This window comes from Vitis vinifera, chromosome 7 (assembly GCF_030704535.1).
Source record: "Vitis vinifera cultivar Pinot Noir 40024 chromosome 7, ASM3070453v1".
NCBI classification, from domain to species: Eukaryota; Viridiplantae; Streptophyta; class Magnoliopsida; order Vitales; family Vitaceae; genus Vitis; species Vitis vinifera.
The window spans coordinates 22954169-22966738 of record NC_081811.1 but is presented as its reverse complement, the minus strand read 5'-3'; the positions used below and the strand labels follow the sequence as shown (position 1 = coordinate 22966738).

The 12570-nt window shown below is 30.8% G+C and overlaps 1 protein-coding gene across 1 annotated transcript; it reads left to right on the top strand.

Moving 5' to 3' along the window:
* Positions 1-1979: 1979 nt before the first annotated feature.
* LOC100853335 (FCS-Like Zinc finger 6) lies at positions 1980-3998 on the top strand. The gene is made up of 2 exons (XM_003635217.3): positions 1980-3511; positions 3618-3998. Exons 1-2 carry the CDS (start codon positions 3195-3197, stop codon positions 3781-3783), a joined length of 483 nt encoding a protein of 160 aa, XP_003635265.2. The 5' UTR covers positions 1980-3194; the 3' UTR covers positions 3784-3998.
* Positions 3999-12570: the final 8572 nt, after the last annotated feature.

Sequence of the window (12570 nt, the reverse complement as noted above, 5' to 3'; positions counted from 1 at the left end):
TCTAACGCTGACTCCCATCTTCAAAACTCAAATCATTATAGTGTGGAATCTTAGACCCAGAATTCCCAAACTGGGTGGGACGCGTAGAATTTTGCTGATCCAGTTGAATAAATCCTTGGAAATCATAATCTCGGCTACTAATTTCCCATTAAATGCATATTGGGATTCTCAGTTATCTTCATTTTTGCACTAATTCCGTGTCCAACTTCTATTTGTGACCAAAATTTGTGATGCAAGCCTTCTAGAAAAATGAGATTTCCCAGTGGATGAGCGAGTGATACAAACCCTAAAGTACAATCCAGTCATTATTTCCAAATTGGGCATTCTCGTCATAACATGGGTGTTGACTTGAAATGGTACGAAATAATCAAATATGCTATGATTTTTTTTCTTAACACTCTGCTTTTGCTTCATAGTATTGATGATAATTTTGAAATGGAAGGCTGTAAATCTTGTAGATTTTCTCAGCTTTTGGCTACAGTTATCCTGGCACAGAAAATAGTAGTTTCTCTGGGTCTTGCTATGACAAATTTAGCTTTTCTGCGACCTGCCTTTTTATCTTTTTTCTCTTTTTCTGAAACAAGGAAAATGGTTTCTCTTCCAGAGCTGCTCTCATCTGGTCGATCCAAACGTGAGCTTTAACCCAACTCCCTACAAAGAGTATAAAAACCATTTGTTGAGTGAACATACCTTGCAATTATTCTAATACATACGATCACATAGTATATAATTTTGTATAAAATTAAACAAAATGGTATTATGTGTTACAGAAACAAACAGAGCCTTGGATGTGAACTCTGTAACGCCATGTATTGGAGGGTGGTGGGCTCCCCCCCCTGACGTTCCAACATACTTTGAGTGGTTGTTTATACATTGTCGTTTTTGGTATTTTTATGTTTTATTTTACTTTCTTTCATTTTTTTTTAGGAGAAAAAAAAAACATATGGGCCTGGACCCACAAGGACCCAATAATTGACACCCCTATATGTCTGCTTACATAATTGCTTTGATCGAGTCATCTGGCCACCGGCCTACCCTGTCTCCCGCACCCTCTAATCTCTCTCTCGTCCTATCTTTTTTTTGTTCTCTTTTTTAAACATATCCCCGGAGAAATTATAATCATAATAGATGTTCACAAATTATTATTTTGTTTGTAGTTTCATGATCTGACAAATCCGAAATTCCCATTAAGACTAAGAACAGTAAAACTAAGCCCTACATCCAGCTGGTAATGACTATATATCATACCTAATCTAACTCTACTGCTCCATATGCAAAATAGTTGGGTTCTGATAATACACCAAACATTGAAAAATAATGTTTCGTAAGGTTTGAATGCTAAAGCTCAAATGATTGAGGAGTGATGTAAAATATCAGAACATCCTTTGAAAACCATTCACAAGTGAACTGAATGTGAAATAGAAGCAACAGGGACATGGGAGCAACACGTGGCTCTGACCCATTACGAAAACGCCAAGGAATCTCCCCCATAAATATCTCTGCCTCAGTGACCCTAAAGCCTAAAGGCTTTTAAAGGTATCCTCCCTTCATAAGCAAAAAAATTACTCAAATTGGGGGACCCCTCCTTCAATGGCTTCAAATTATTGCTTTCATTATTCCTACATATATTTATATACTAGGATTAATTTTTAAAAAAAAAATTATTGTATCATTCTCTTTGCAAAAGTGAACCAAAGTCATCATATATATATATATATATATATATATAATCTTTATGACAGGCACAACCGGTAACTTTCCGAACTTTTCTATGATTTTTATTTTTTTTTCTTATTTTTTTAAAATCTTTTCACTCACCCTGGAGTTCGGAGAAAAAACAAAGGACAAAATGTGGGGTGCTTACTGTCTCCCACTTGAGAGTGCATGCTAATGTCATCAATATAACGTTAGTAAGGTAACGGAAAAACTAACAGAAAGCTTTTTTATTTCATTTTATGAAAGGAAGGGTTGAGCTTTTTTTTTTCCCCATATTTTTTATATGTAGGCTTAATTTGAGATAGCTTTTTTAAGTCATAAAGTGATTATTTAATAATCACTTGAGAAATTCTCTAAGACTTTCAAGCTTGAAGTTTTCAAAGTTTATTTTATGTAAAGAAGCATTTATTGCTCCCTTGAAATCACTCGTAGAAAGATTCAAACACTCATTTGGATTTAAGTTTCTTCATGATATCTTTTATTTGATGTTAAATAGCTTAAAAATTAAAAGAAAATGAAAGAATGTTAATGAAAATTACTTTTGCAACCTATTTATTTATGAATATCATGTATTTTATTTTCCATAAAAATGAAGATTATAATGGAAAAATTAAGTTCTATTTGATAACTATTTTTTAAAATAGTTTTCAAATAATGGGGTTTAATAGTTTTAAAAATATTTTTTATATCTAGTATTTTATTTTTAATTATTTTATATATTTATATAATTATTTTTTAAAATAACTTCTAAAATGATAAATGAAAATAACTAAAAGATGTTTTTTAAAAATATCCAATTTTCTTTTTAAAAATGAAAAATAAAAAACAGTTTTTAGTTGTTAAATATGTGTTTTTTATTTTTTATTTTAGATAATAGAAAACTATTTTTAAAAAGAGTTTTCAAGCATATTCTTACTTCTTAGTAACTTTCTCTATTAAAAAATAAAAAATAAAACACTTAAATACAGAATGCATGCTAGATCATAACTCATAAGTTGAAAGTCTCTTTTCCTAGACTTTTCAACATGTCATTGAATGCTTGAAGTACTTTTTAGTTTTTACCTCAATATTTTCCGAAAGCATACAATTTCAACTGACTTTAAAGATGTTAATAATGAAGGGTCTGCTCCATCTTAATCATAGCTTTTGCATTTGACACGCGAAATAATGCAAAAATAAAATAAAATCACAGAAAGGTGCGACCAAAATTAAGGAGGGACTAAAAATTGATTATTGAAAACTATTCATTTGCCAATGTTGTCATATAGCAAATGCCATCTGGAAATTGAGGGAAAAAAGAGCAGAGAAACAGGGAAGGCTGAAACTAGACTTCTTAATACCCAAATGGACGGCCCAGATTCGTTCTCCCTTCCCCACTCTTTCTGTTTATCTTCTCTTCCACCTTCCATTTATTCGCCAACACTTCCTGCTCTCTCTCTTTCATTCTCTAAGAGAACTGTAGAGTAGAGACAAAGAAGATGATGTTGGGAAAGAGAGCCCGGCCTCAGATTAAAAGAACCACCAGCATGACCGGGATCACCGTTGATCTCGGCCACGTTGAAGCTCCGGCCCCCGCCGATCCCCAGAACCCCATCAAAGATGTTCACGCCGCGGCGAGAGTAGAGAACATGGTTGCGGGTTCCAATGGATACGATCCCCGGTTTTTAGCGGCCACGGTCTCCCCGAGAATCCATAGGAGAAGTTCAGGCGAGTTCATGGAGACTGCTCATTTCTTGAGGACCTGTGGCCTCTGTCAGCGCCGTTTGCAACCTGGTCGCGATATCTATATGTACAGGTATTACATGATTACCGCAATTCTCACTTGCTCAGTCTCCGTTGTGTAGTTTTGGAGAGGTTTAATTAATTTAATGGTGGCGGTGGTTGATTCGGGGTTTATGCAGGGGAGATACCGCTTTTTGTAGTCTAGAGTGCAGGGAACAGCAGATGAAGCAAGACGAACGAAAAGAAAAATACTCAGGTATGGCTTCAAAGAAAGAAGACCACCGGCACCATGCATCAGCACAGACCGCCGCTGCCTCGGAAGGCGAGACTTTGGCCGCTGCTTGAAGAGTATTACGAGAGGGAGAGAAAATCACATGGATGGTCTCCTGGCCTCCTCCGTATCTAATACAACAACGTTACTGATCCATATGATATGATATGATATGATATGATGCTGATGATGATGATATTTGTGTAAAAAACCATGACGATGTGGTGCACCTGCACCCTCTATCTCTTTGCCATTTGCAAATGAAAATTAGGCAATGCTTTCTCACTCAGATCTCCATCTGTTTCCAATCTAGGCCCCCTTGTTTTCATTCCCTCTTTCTTGCTTCACTCCTTTCTCCTTCATCACCAATGGAATTGGGATATGTTTTTTTGCTTCTTTTTTTTTGGTTTTCCCCAATCAACAATTTGACCTCCATGACAATCAAATCATCAATCATGTCTGATCAGGTGTTTGTTTGTGATAATTACCATGAAGGCTGACTTCAGTACCCAAAAACAGGAATGGAAATACAATGGAAAGAAAAAAAAATGGGATGAAAATATGGGAACATCCCAGTAGAGAAACTATTAAAATATCAAAATATTAAACAAAATATTTTTTTGCCATTTTTCTTTCTCTTTCTATATTTGATTTCCATCACTTTCCTGTGATTATTGGGGTGTGCCATTTTATTCAACACATTTATGTGAATGTTCTGAAAGCCCGTAGATACGTGAATTTACGGGAACTTGCTCTTCAAGATGAGTATGACCGTATGATTGGGGACCATTTCTATGACTTTACATGCCTCTCAAGTACTGGCTACAGGAAAGAAATATCTATCCGAAGCGCGTGTCGTGTCTATGCCTCCGTAGCCAATCCTTTGACCTCTACGATTTTGTAAACTATTCAACAACCCCCATGGAGTCTTGATCAGTATAAGTTCTTCTCTCTTACTTAGCAACTTGTTTGATTCCTCAGAAACCGTTGGGAAAAATCCCAATTATTCGAGGAAATTTGGAGCTTCTTTCTTGTTATCAAATCTGTTTTCTTTCACAAGCATGCACTTGTGTCTCCACCATCTCCATAGACAAGGCAATCAAGCTAATACTATTTCTGCTAACAGACTATGAATCTTCCTGGCAATGATTCTTCTCTTCCAAATTTTCAGCTTTGTGATTTTTAGGCTTTTAACTTTTAACTTTTTTATTTCCTTTTTAATCAAAACCATAGCAAAAATTAGGTCTCCTAAAGTTTAGGACTTTAAATGTTTTTCTCTTTGGAGGGGAAATATAAAAGAAAAGGAATGTCACATGAAGTGTTCACCCTTACCTCGATTAAGGGTGTTAAAGCTACATAATTCATTGTGAGCTTAAGTTAAGTATAAATGAATGTAGGTGAAATACATGTCAACCTACATAACCCGTTTAATAAATTAGTAATTTTTTTTGTCTATAATACAAGTTTTACCCACATTGACTAATTTAATAATTTTTAGATCATTTAACTCGTATTTGATTCATTTAAATTTTGTTTTTACATAAGTAGGTCAATTGATCCATAAATACGCTTAGTTGAAACATCAATTATATAAATATATATAAGACCTAACTAAACTTAATTATTAAATAAAAAAACTTAATTAATTAAATAGTATTTTAGTTTATATTTTTCATATGATTATTATTCGTATCGGGTCGGGTTTAAATTAAGTTATGTAGTAAAATATCTAAACTTTGACATGAACACAATTTAGAACATGATAACTTTACTGTTGATACATAAAAAAATATCTAAACTTTGACATTAACACAATCCAAAACATGATAACTTCTGACATTAACACAATTCAAAACATGATAACTTTAGTGTTGATACGTCAAAAAAAGAATTGACGTTACATTTCTATAAAAATAACATATTAAAGTTGATTGGTCAAAATCTATGACGATTGTTTAATAAATAATTAAATCCAATTCATTATATCACCATCCTTTGTTTCCTCATCTTGAGGAGACATCCATTTAAAACCCTAAAATTGGAGTTAGATATTATCATTATTTATTATTTATTTCCAAAACGCAAGAAGAAATGGAGACGAGAGTGACGTCGAGCAAATTGGTGTATTTGGGTGGAAAGGAAACGGGCGTGGAGTCCGTGGATCCTCTGCTTTAGTAATAACTAATAACTAATAAAAAAAATAAAGGAGGAATTTGCATTTCTTGGAAAATGACGTGGACTGATATTATTGGGGTGGGACCTTTACACCTTGGAAAGTCCCCGTCCTTTTGTCATCCGGGCCCACCCACTTGCCTTTATATAAAGTCCTTCGCTTGCGAATTATGAATTCCCACGCTTTGCCTCTATCTACCCTTTCCCCAAGCTTTAATCTCCTAATGCCTTGTCATTTATTGCATCCTCTACTTCTTTAACTTATTAATTTAATGAAACACATCCCCACCCATCATTTCACTCCTCCCTCTTTTAAAATATTGGGTCCAAGTATAAAAATATCGATAATCACGGATATATCGATATTTCGATTTTATAGATATATCGGATATATCGGAGATATATCGATGGATATTTTGAAAAAAAATATTGATAAGCTTAAAATTATATTTTGGAAAAAAATATTGGTAAGCTTAAAATTGTTAAGAACTCGTGAAAATGTAAGGAAAACATCATAATAATATAATTAGAAATATAATAAACATTTTAAAGTTATTTTATTGAAAATTTTGATATATGTATAACATGATTTATCATATTTGATAATAATATCGTATGCATCGATAAAAATATGAATTTTATAAGTGTACATTTATTATTAAATTACACCTAATATTATGATATTTGATTATAATATGTCTAATTTTAAAATATATATTAGTATTAAAATATGATCCATTTAATTCAATTGTATTAAACAATATAAAATAAATAATGATATATATATAAATTTTTAATATTTAATTAATTATTAATGATATTAAAAACATTATGAAGAAAATTATATAATTTTTATATTTTTGGTAATTAATTAAAAGACTTTGCATTTAATTATAAAATAATTATAATTAATTTGTTCTTTAAAATATTTTTATATTTTCTTTATATAATGAATTTAAGTATATATATAACTGTTGCATATTATGTATCAAAGGGCAACTTAGCCCAGGTGGTAAGCGGGTGAACCTCAAACCTTTTGGTAAATCTGTTACAAAATAAAAATAAAATAATAATAATAACAACAACCTTAAATAACATATTATCAAAAGCCACTTTTTATTTCCCTTTCCAACTTGTTTGATATTATTAAGATTTTTGGGAAAATTATTTGCTTCAACTATTGAAAAATATTTTTTTTAAAATCAATAAAAGCTTTTATATCCGTTTGATTAATTTTATTTAACATATTTATAATTTAAAAAATGGATTAATATGTTTAGGTTCAACTTCAGCTCTTATCAAAGCTAAAAATAGAAAATTATTCGAAACAAAATCTTAATTACATGCTAAAGTGTTTTATAGCAAATTTTGATGAATTAAAATAAATAATATTTATTTAATGATGGGCCAAAATGTTTTTATAGCATATTTAAAATTGTCAAGCAATCAAATGATAGAATATGAGTAAAGAAATCAATATCATGCACCATGAAGGAATCATCAAGCTTAAAGATAAATTATTAGGATCTTAAAATTGTAAGACTGAAACACATTAAGTCAGAATTGCATAAAAAATGTTTTAAAGCACCAAATCTAAGTAAATGTAAACCCTTAATTTTTAAAATATAAATGATATATATATATATATTAAGTCTAAAACACATTAAAATTAATATATTTTATGATTTAAAGGTTTTTATATTGTATAAGGAGTTTCTTGCAAATTGTAAAACTTTTTAAAAGGATTTTCATATTATATTATGTGAAAAATCATATTCAAATATGAAGTATCATTAAGAATGACAAATGGGCGGGGTCGAGTTTGAGATAGGTCACCCCTTTCCCGATCACATCCCATCTATAGAAAGTAATTCTCATTTTGATCTTTATAACCAATTATATTAAAAGTAATTTTTATTATTTTATATTTATTAAAAATAAAAAATTAAAATAAATTATTTTTTAAAATTAATTATATACATAATTGGGCGACATGATAAGACAATAACTTAACCTGTTTATGTTTTTTTTTTAATCATAAATCTATATCTAACCTATTTATTTTAATTTCAAACCTATCTAAGGAAGAAATAATAAGATAGATATCTAAAAAAGTTTGTCCTATTATTATTTCTAAACATTGCATATCTGAGCCTTAAGTCAAAGTACTTGAAAGCTTTAATCGAAAAAGGTTTTAGAATGGTAAAAAGAATCTCAAGCTTGGGTAAAAATAAGATGGGATGAATCATGAATGTAGCCAATTTCTAAACCAAATAAAATTATTATTTTGATCTTGTTTTCTTTATTTCTATTTACTTTGCTTGTCTTGCTTTGTGTTCTTTATTTTCTAGTCACATTGCACCAAAAATGCCTAAAATTGATAACAAAAGACCAATACTTAATTCGGCTCTCCACTTTGGAGCTTGCCTATTATTGGTTAGCTTCACTTCATCTTTGATATAAAAAATTTAAATAATTGGGAGAAAAATAGATAAGTTTAATATAATATTATTCTATACAATAAAATATTTTATCAAAAATATTAATTAAAAAAAAGTGATTCAAATGGGCTTTCAATATTTTTATGAGGTGTAATGTTAAGAGTATATTTAAAAGGTATTAATGAAATATAATTTAAACTCTTTTGTTATTGATAGGAAATTTTTTTTCTCCTTTTTCTTTACACAAATTTTTTGATGAATTATCAAGAATGGTTCAAATCCTTTATAATTTGGACAATAAATAAATAAAAAATAAAATAAATTAACAGTTTTGAAACAAATTCTTTTACAAAAAAAAGTGAGTTAAATTCGGGCCCACCTGATTCAACTTGGGCCCACTTGATTCAACGTACTTGATTGTGTGTCTCAAAAAAAAGATAGGCCCACTTAACTGGATTCAATGATCCTCCTTTTTTTTGTTGTTTTTCTGTAGATACACGTGTCTCTATGGGATCATTCCCACTTTTTATATGCAAACAAAAATCAAATCATAAAAATTTTCAAAATTGGCCATTCTGTAAATAGCTGGCTACCCTTTTATTTATTTATTTATTTATTCTTAAAAATAAAATAAAAAAGATATCACCTATAAATAATTGTACGATGTCACATCATAGGACAAAGAAGTAGAGACAAATGTAGACTGAAATTCCGTCTATTATATACTTAAATATTAAGTCAATTTGGTGACATAAACATTTTGTTCAACTCAACTTCCAAATTATTTAAATGGTTAATTAAAACTTTTTTTAAAAATTGCAACCAGAGAGAAAAAAGGGGAAGGCAGATTAGATGGTTAAGATTGATGAGGGGGTCAAGTCATGAGATCATCAAAAGTTTAAAGTACTGAGGGAAGGCTAATATAATAGGGAAAAATTGTGGACTCATTTCAAAGCGTATAATAAGGGTGGTGGACTCCTTCCAATTTACATATGTAAAAATAAAGTGATAGAGATGAATCTGAAATCTGAAATCTGAAATCTCATATGGGATTGGAGAGATTATAAAATATAACATGATTACTCTATCAGGTATTATAAAAATGCAACAGAATCTACAACATTTAGGGTACGGGGATTTGTTGAGAATATTGTAATGGAGTGAATGGGCCTCAAATAGGCCCACTTGGTGCCTAATAATGCACGTAATGGAGCAGCTATAGCTTGTGCATATGGGTGCCGTGCTTTGGCAAATGGGGGAAATGTTTGGTCTTTAGTTGCTTTCATCTTCATTGTTGGCGTCTGGGGTGGCACCCCATTTCCCGTGTTTCCTGCCTGAAGCCATGGGCATTGCTAATAAGTTCCTTTTTTTTTTTGTGTGTTCTTTTATTTTATTGCTAATAAATCAAGCATATCCCAATGCAATGATTCCATAGGCTCCAGAGAGTCATAGCAATTGTTTTAGATGATGGGAGAATAAACTACAACCAATTTTGTTTGGGTGTCGTTTATAGTCCAATTGACTACGGTCCATGGACTTTGTGGACACACAACTAGAAGGAGCCCAAAGAGTTTTGTCTCTGCCCAGGAACCAATTGATTCAGCCCATGTTAAAGAGGGCTTGTTGATTGTTGTTCATGAATTGAAAGTTTCTCAAAAATAATAGCTAAAAGCCTTGATACCACCACTTCGATCTTTGCCATTGCTAGGCACATTGGTGATTGACTAGCACGTATTTTGACGGTGTTTGTTTTTCCGATAATAAAATATGGCTAAGTGATCCTACTCACATTGACCCAAAGGTAGTGTGAGCTAAAACCCAAAAGTATTGGATGGAAAACTTAAAAAAGTAATTTAAATTATTATTAAGCTATTAGAAATTGAGACCGAAGAAAAATTCCGATTGGAGTCGTTTTGTTGAAAAAAACCAAAATAAAATAAAATAAACAACACTACGTTCTCTTTCTAGAAACATCAAAGGGCGGCCCTCTAAAATGTGGAATTTGTTTTATAAATGGAAAATGCATAGTCAGAGTAACAAGGAGTTGTGGTCCGTCGAATAAAATAGAAACAGGGGTGGAATGTGGAACCATTTCATCCCCAGGTGTAGCCTAGTTATTCCTTGCTTATCAGGGAGCCAAGCTTACTTCATAACTGCTCTGAACATGAGAAAATGACCTCTTTTTCCATGGACAAACATTTGTAATTTGTTGATTGGATTTGTAAGGAAAATTTGGTGAAGAGGACAGTCAACATCAAAGGAGCATCTTTGAGAAATAGAAGGAAAAAATAAAATAGAAAGAGGAAGAAAAAGGGAGGAGAGTGGGACTCTACGCCACCAAATGGTTGGTATGGTCAGTCAACATCCAGGAAAAAGGACGGAGGTGGCTATGTGTCGCCTGATTGCATCACGCACAACTTCTTTCCTTTTTTTTTTTTTTTAGCTAAAATCCAAATCCGCCATCAAAACCCACCTTTGATTTCTTTTACTTCATTCACCAATGTATGCTTACAAGCCCATGTTCTCCTTTGCATTATAAAGACAAGAGGTGGGAGAGTGGAGAAATACAGGTGGAAAGACTCCGACATTGCGATAGCGTCGGCGAGCTCTGGTTTGGTAATTGGCGGAATCCGTAAAAGGCAGCGATGTCAAATGTGAAAAAACTCATTCCTACTAATCCTACCTTTTTCTCAACGCTAGTCACCCTGAAATATCAGTACCACCAGGGGCATTGCATTGTAATAAAGTTGTGTGTAGGGGTTTTTTTTTATCCATGCTTCTTTTTTTTAATACAAATGAATTTGGTGACTTTAATTCAATGATCAGTGATAATGAAAATATGAATAGACAAAAAAAAATTGATAATAATATTCATACGTATGGTTTAAAATAATTTTTATTTTTATTTTAAAAAATATCACTTAAGAGTTTTCTTTGTAACTAAATAATAAGTTAAAAAAATAATAATATTTATTTTAAAAAATAAAATAAATTAATCCTAAAAAAATCATTAAAACCTAATGAAAATGTAATAGTAAAATAACAATTTTAATATGTTACATATTACTTCATGTACCAAATGAATCAAAATACTTTTTCTTGTAAATCAATCGAAGTCTCACTTATGTGCAGGATTTTATTCCTATCGGAATCATTTTTTTACTATATTTTTATAGAACAATTTATATTGGTTTATTTTATTAAAGAAAATCAAAATTACAATTTATTGGGTATGCAAATGTAGAATATCTTTTAGACTTTCATAAAGTTTCATCACAAATAAAACACATGTTTACTTGTGATGATATTGTTATTTCATGAAGATGTGTTAAGCAAGCATTGATTATTAAGTCTTCAAAAAATTAAAAAACGCTTACAATTCATGAAGTAAGTTGTAAATGTACATAGATAAGATTTATGATTCAACATATATGAGAATTATGCAAACTATTATCGATCAAAGATTATCTAATGATATTATATAAAAATAATGTTGAATGCATTGCATAGATAAATTAAAGTTATATTAAATGAGACAAACCTATATACATTTGACCAAAGTTTTTTTGCACACACGGACTTCAAAAAGAGTGGTGATATTGATGTTCAACTATTATATTCAAGTGGGAAAAACCAAAGTCTAAGTAGGTAACGTGAATAAGCGTATTTAAAATTATAACATAAAGAATGAAATTTATTAATCCAATTTTAAACTTACAAGCTATCAAGGATAATTAACATAACTAAAATACTCAATTGATCAAACAAGTATACAAATGACACAAATTTTTTATATGGAAAACCTCCACATTAACTATGGAGATAAAAAAAATCAAAGAGTTTAAGATCTCAAATTTAAATCCATTATATGAGATAAAGTCATATGAATTTATTTGATTGTATCACCTTAAAGACTTCATGGAGTTTAAGACCTTAAATCTAAATAAACTATAAGAGATAAAGTCAACTAGATTTACAAGATTTCACAGGTTTAAAACCTCAAATTTAAATCCATTATATGAGATAAAGACATAGATTTATATTAAAGACTCACCATCCAACATGTACAACTTAATCCATATTCGTGACATAGTAATTTTTAATTACTTCAATGAATACTTTTCAACTTTGTTGAAGAAATGTAGGGTTTTAAACAACATAAGATTCAATACTATGAATCTTTCTTTAAGAGATTGAAAATGATAAGATGAGTTAGGTGGATTTTTTCTCAATGTGTTAAAAAATAAA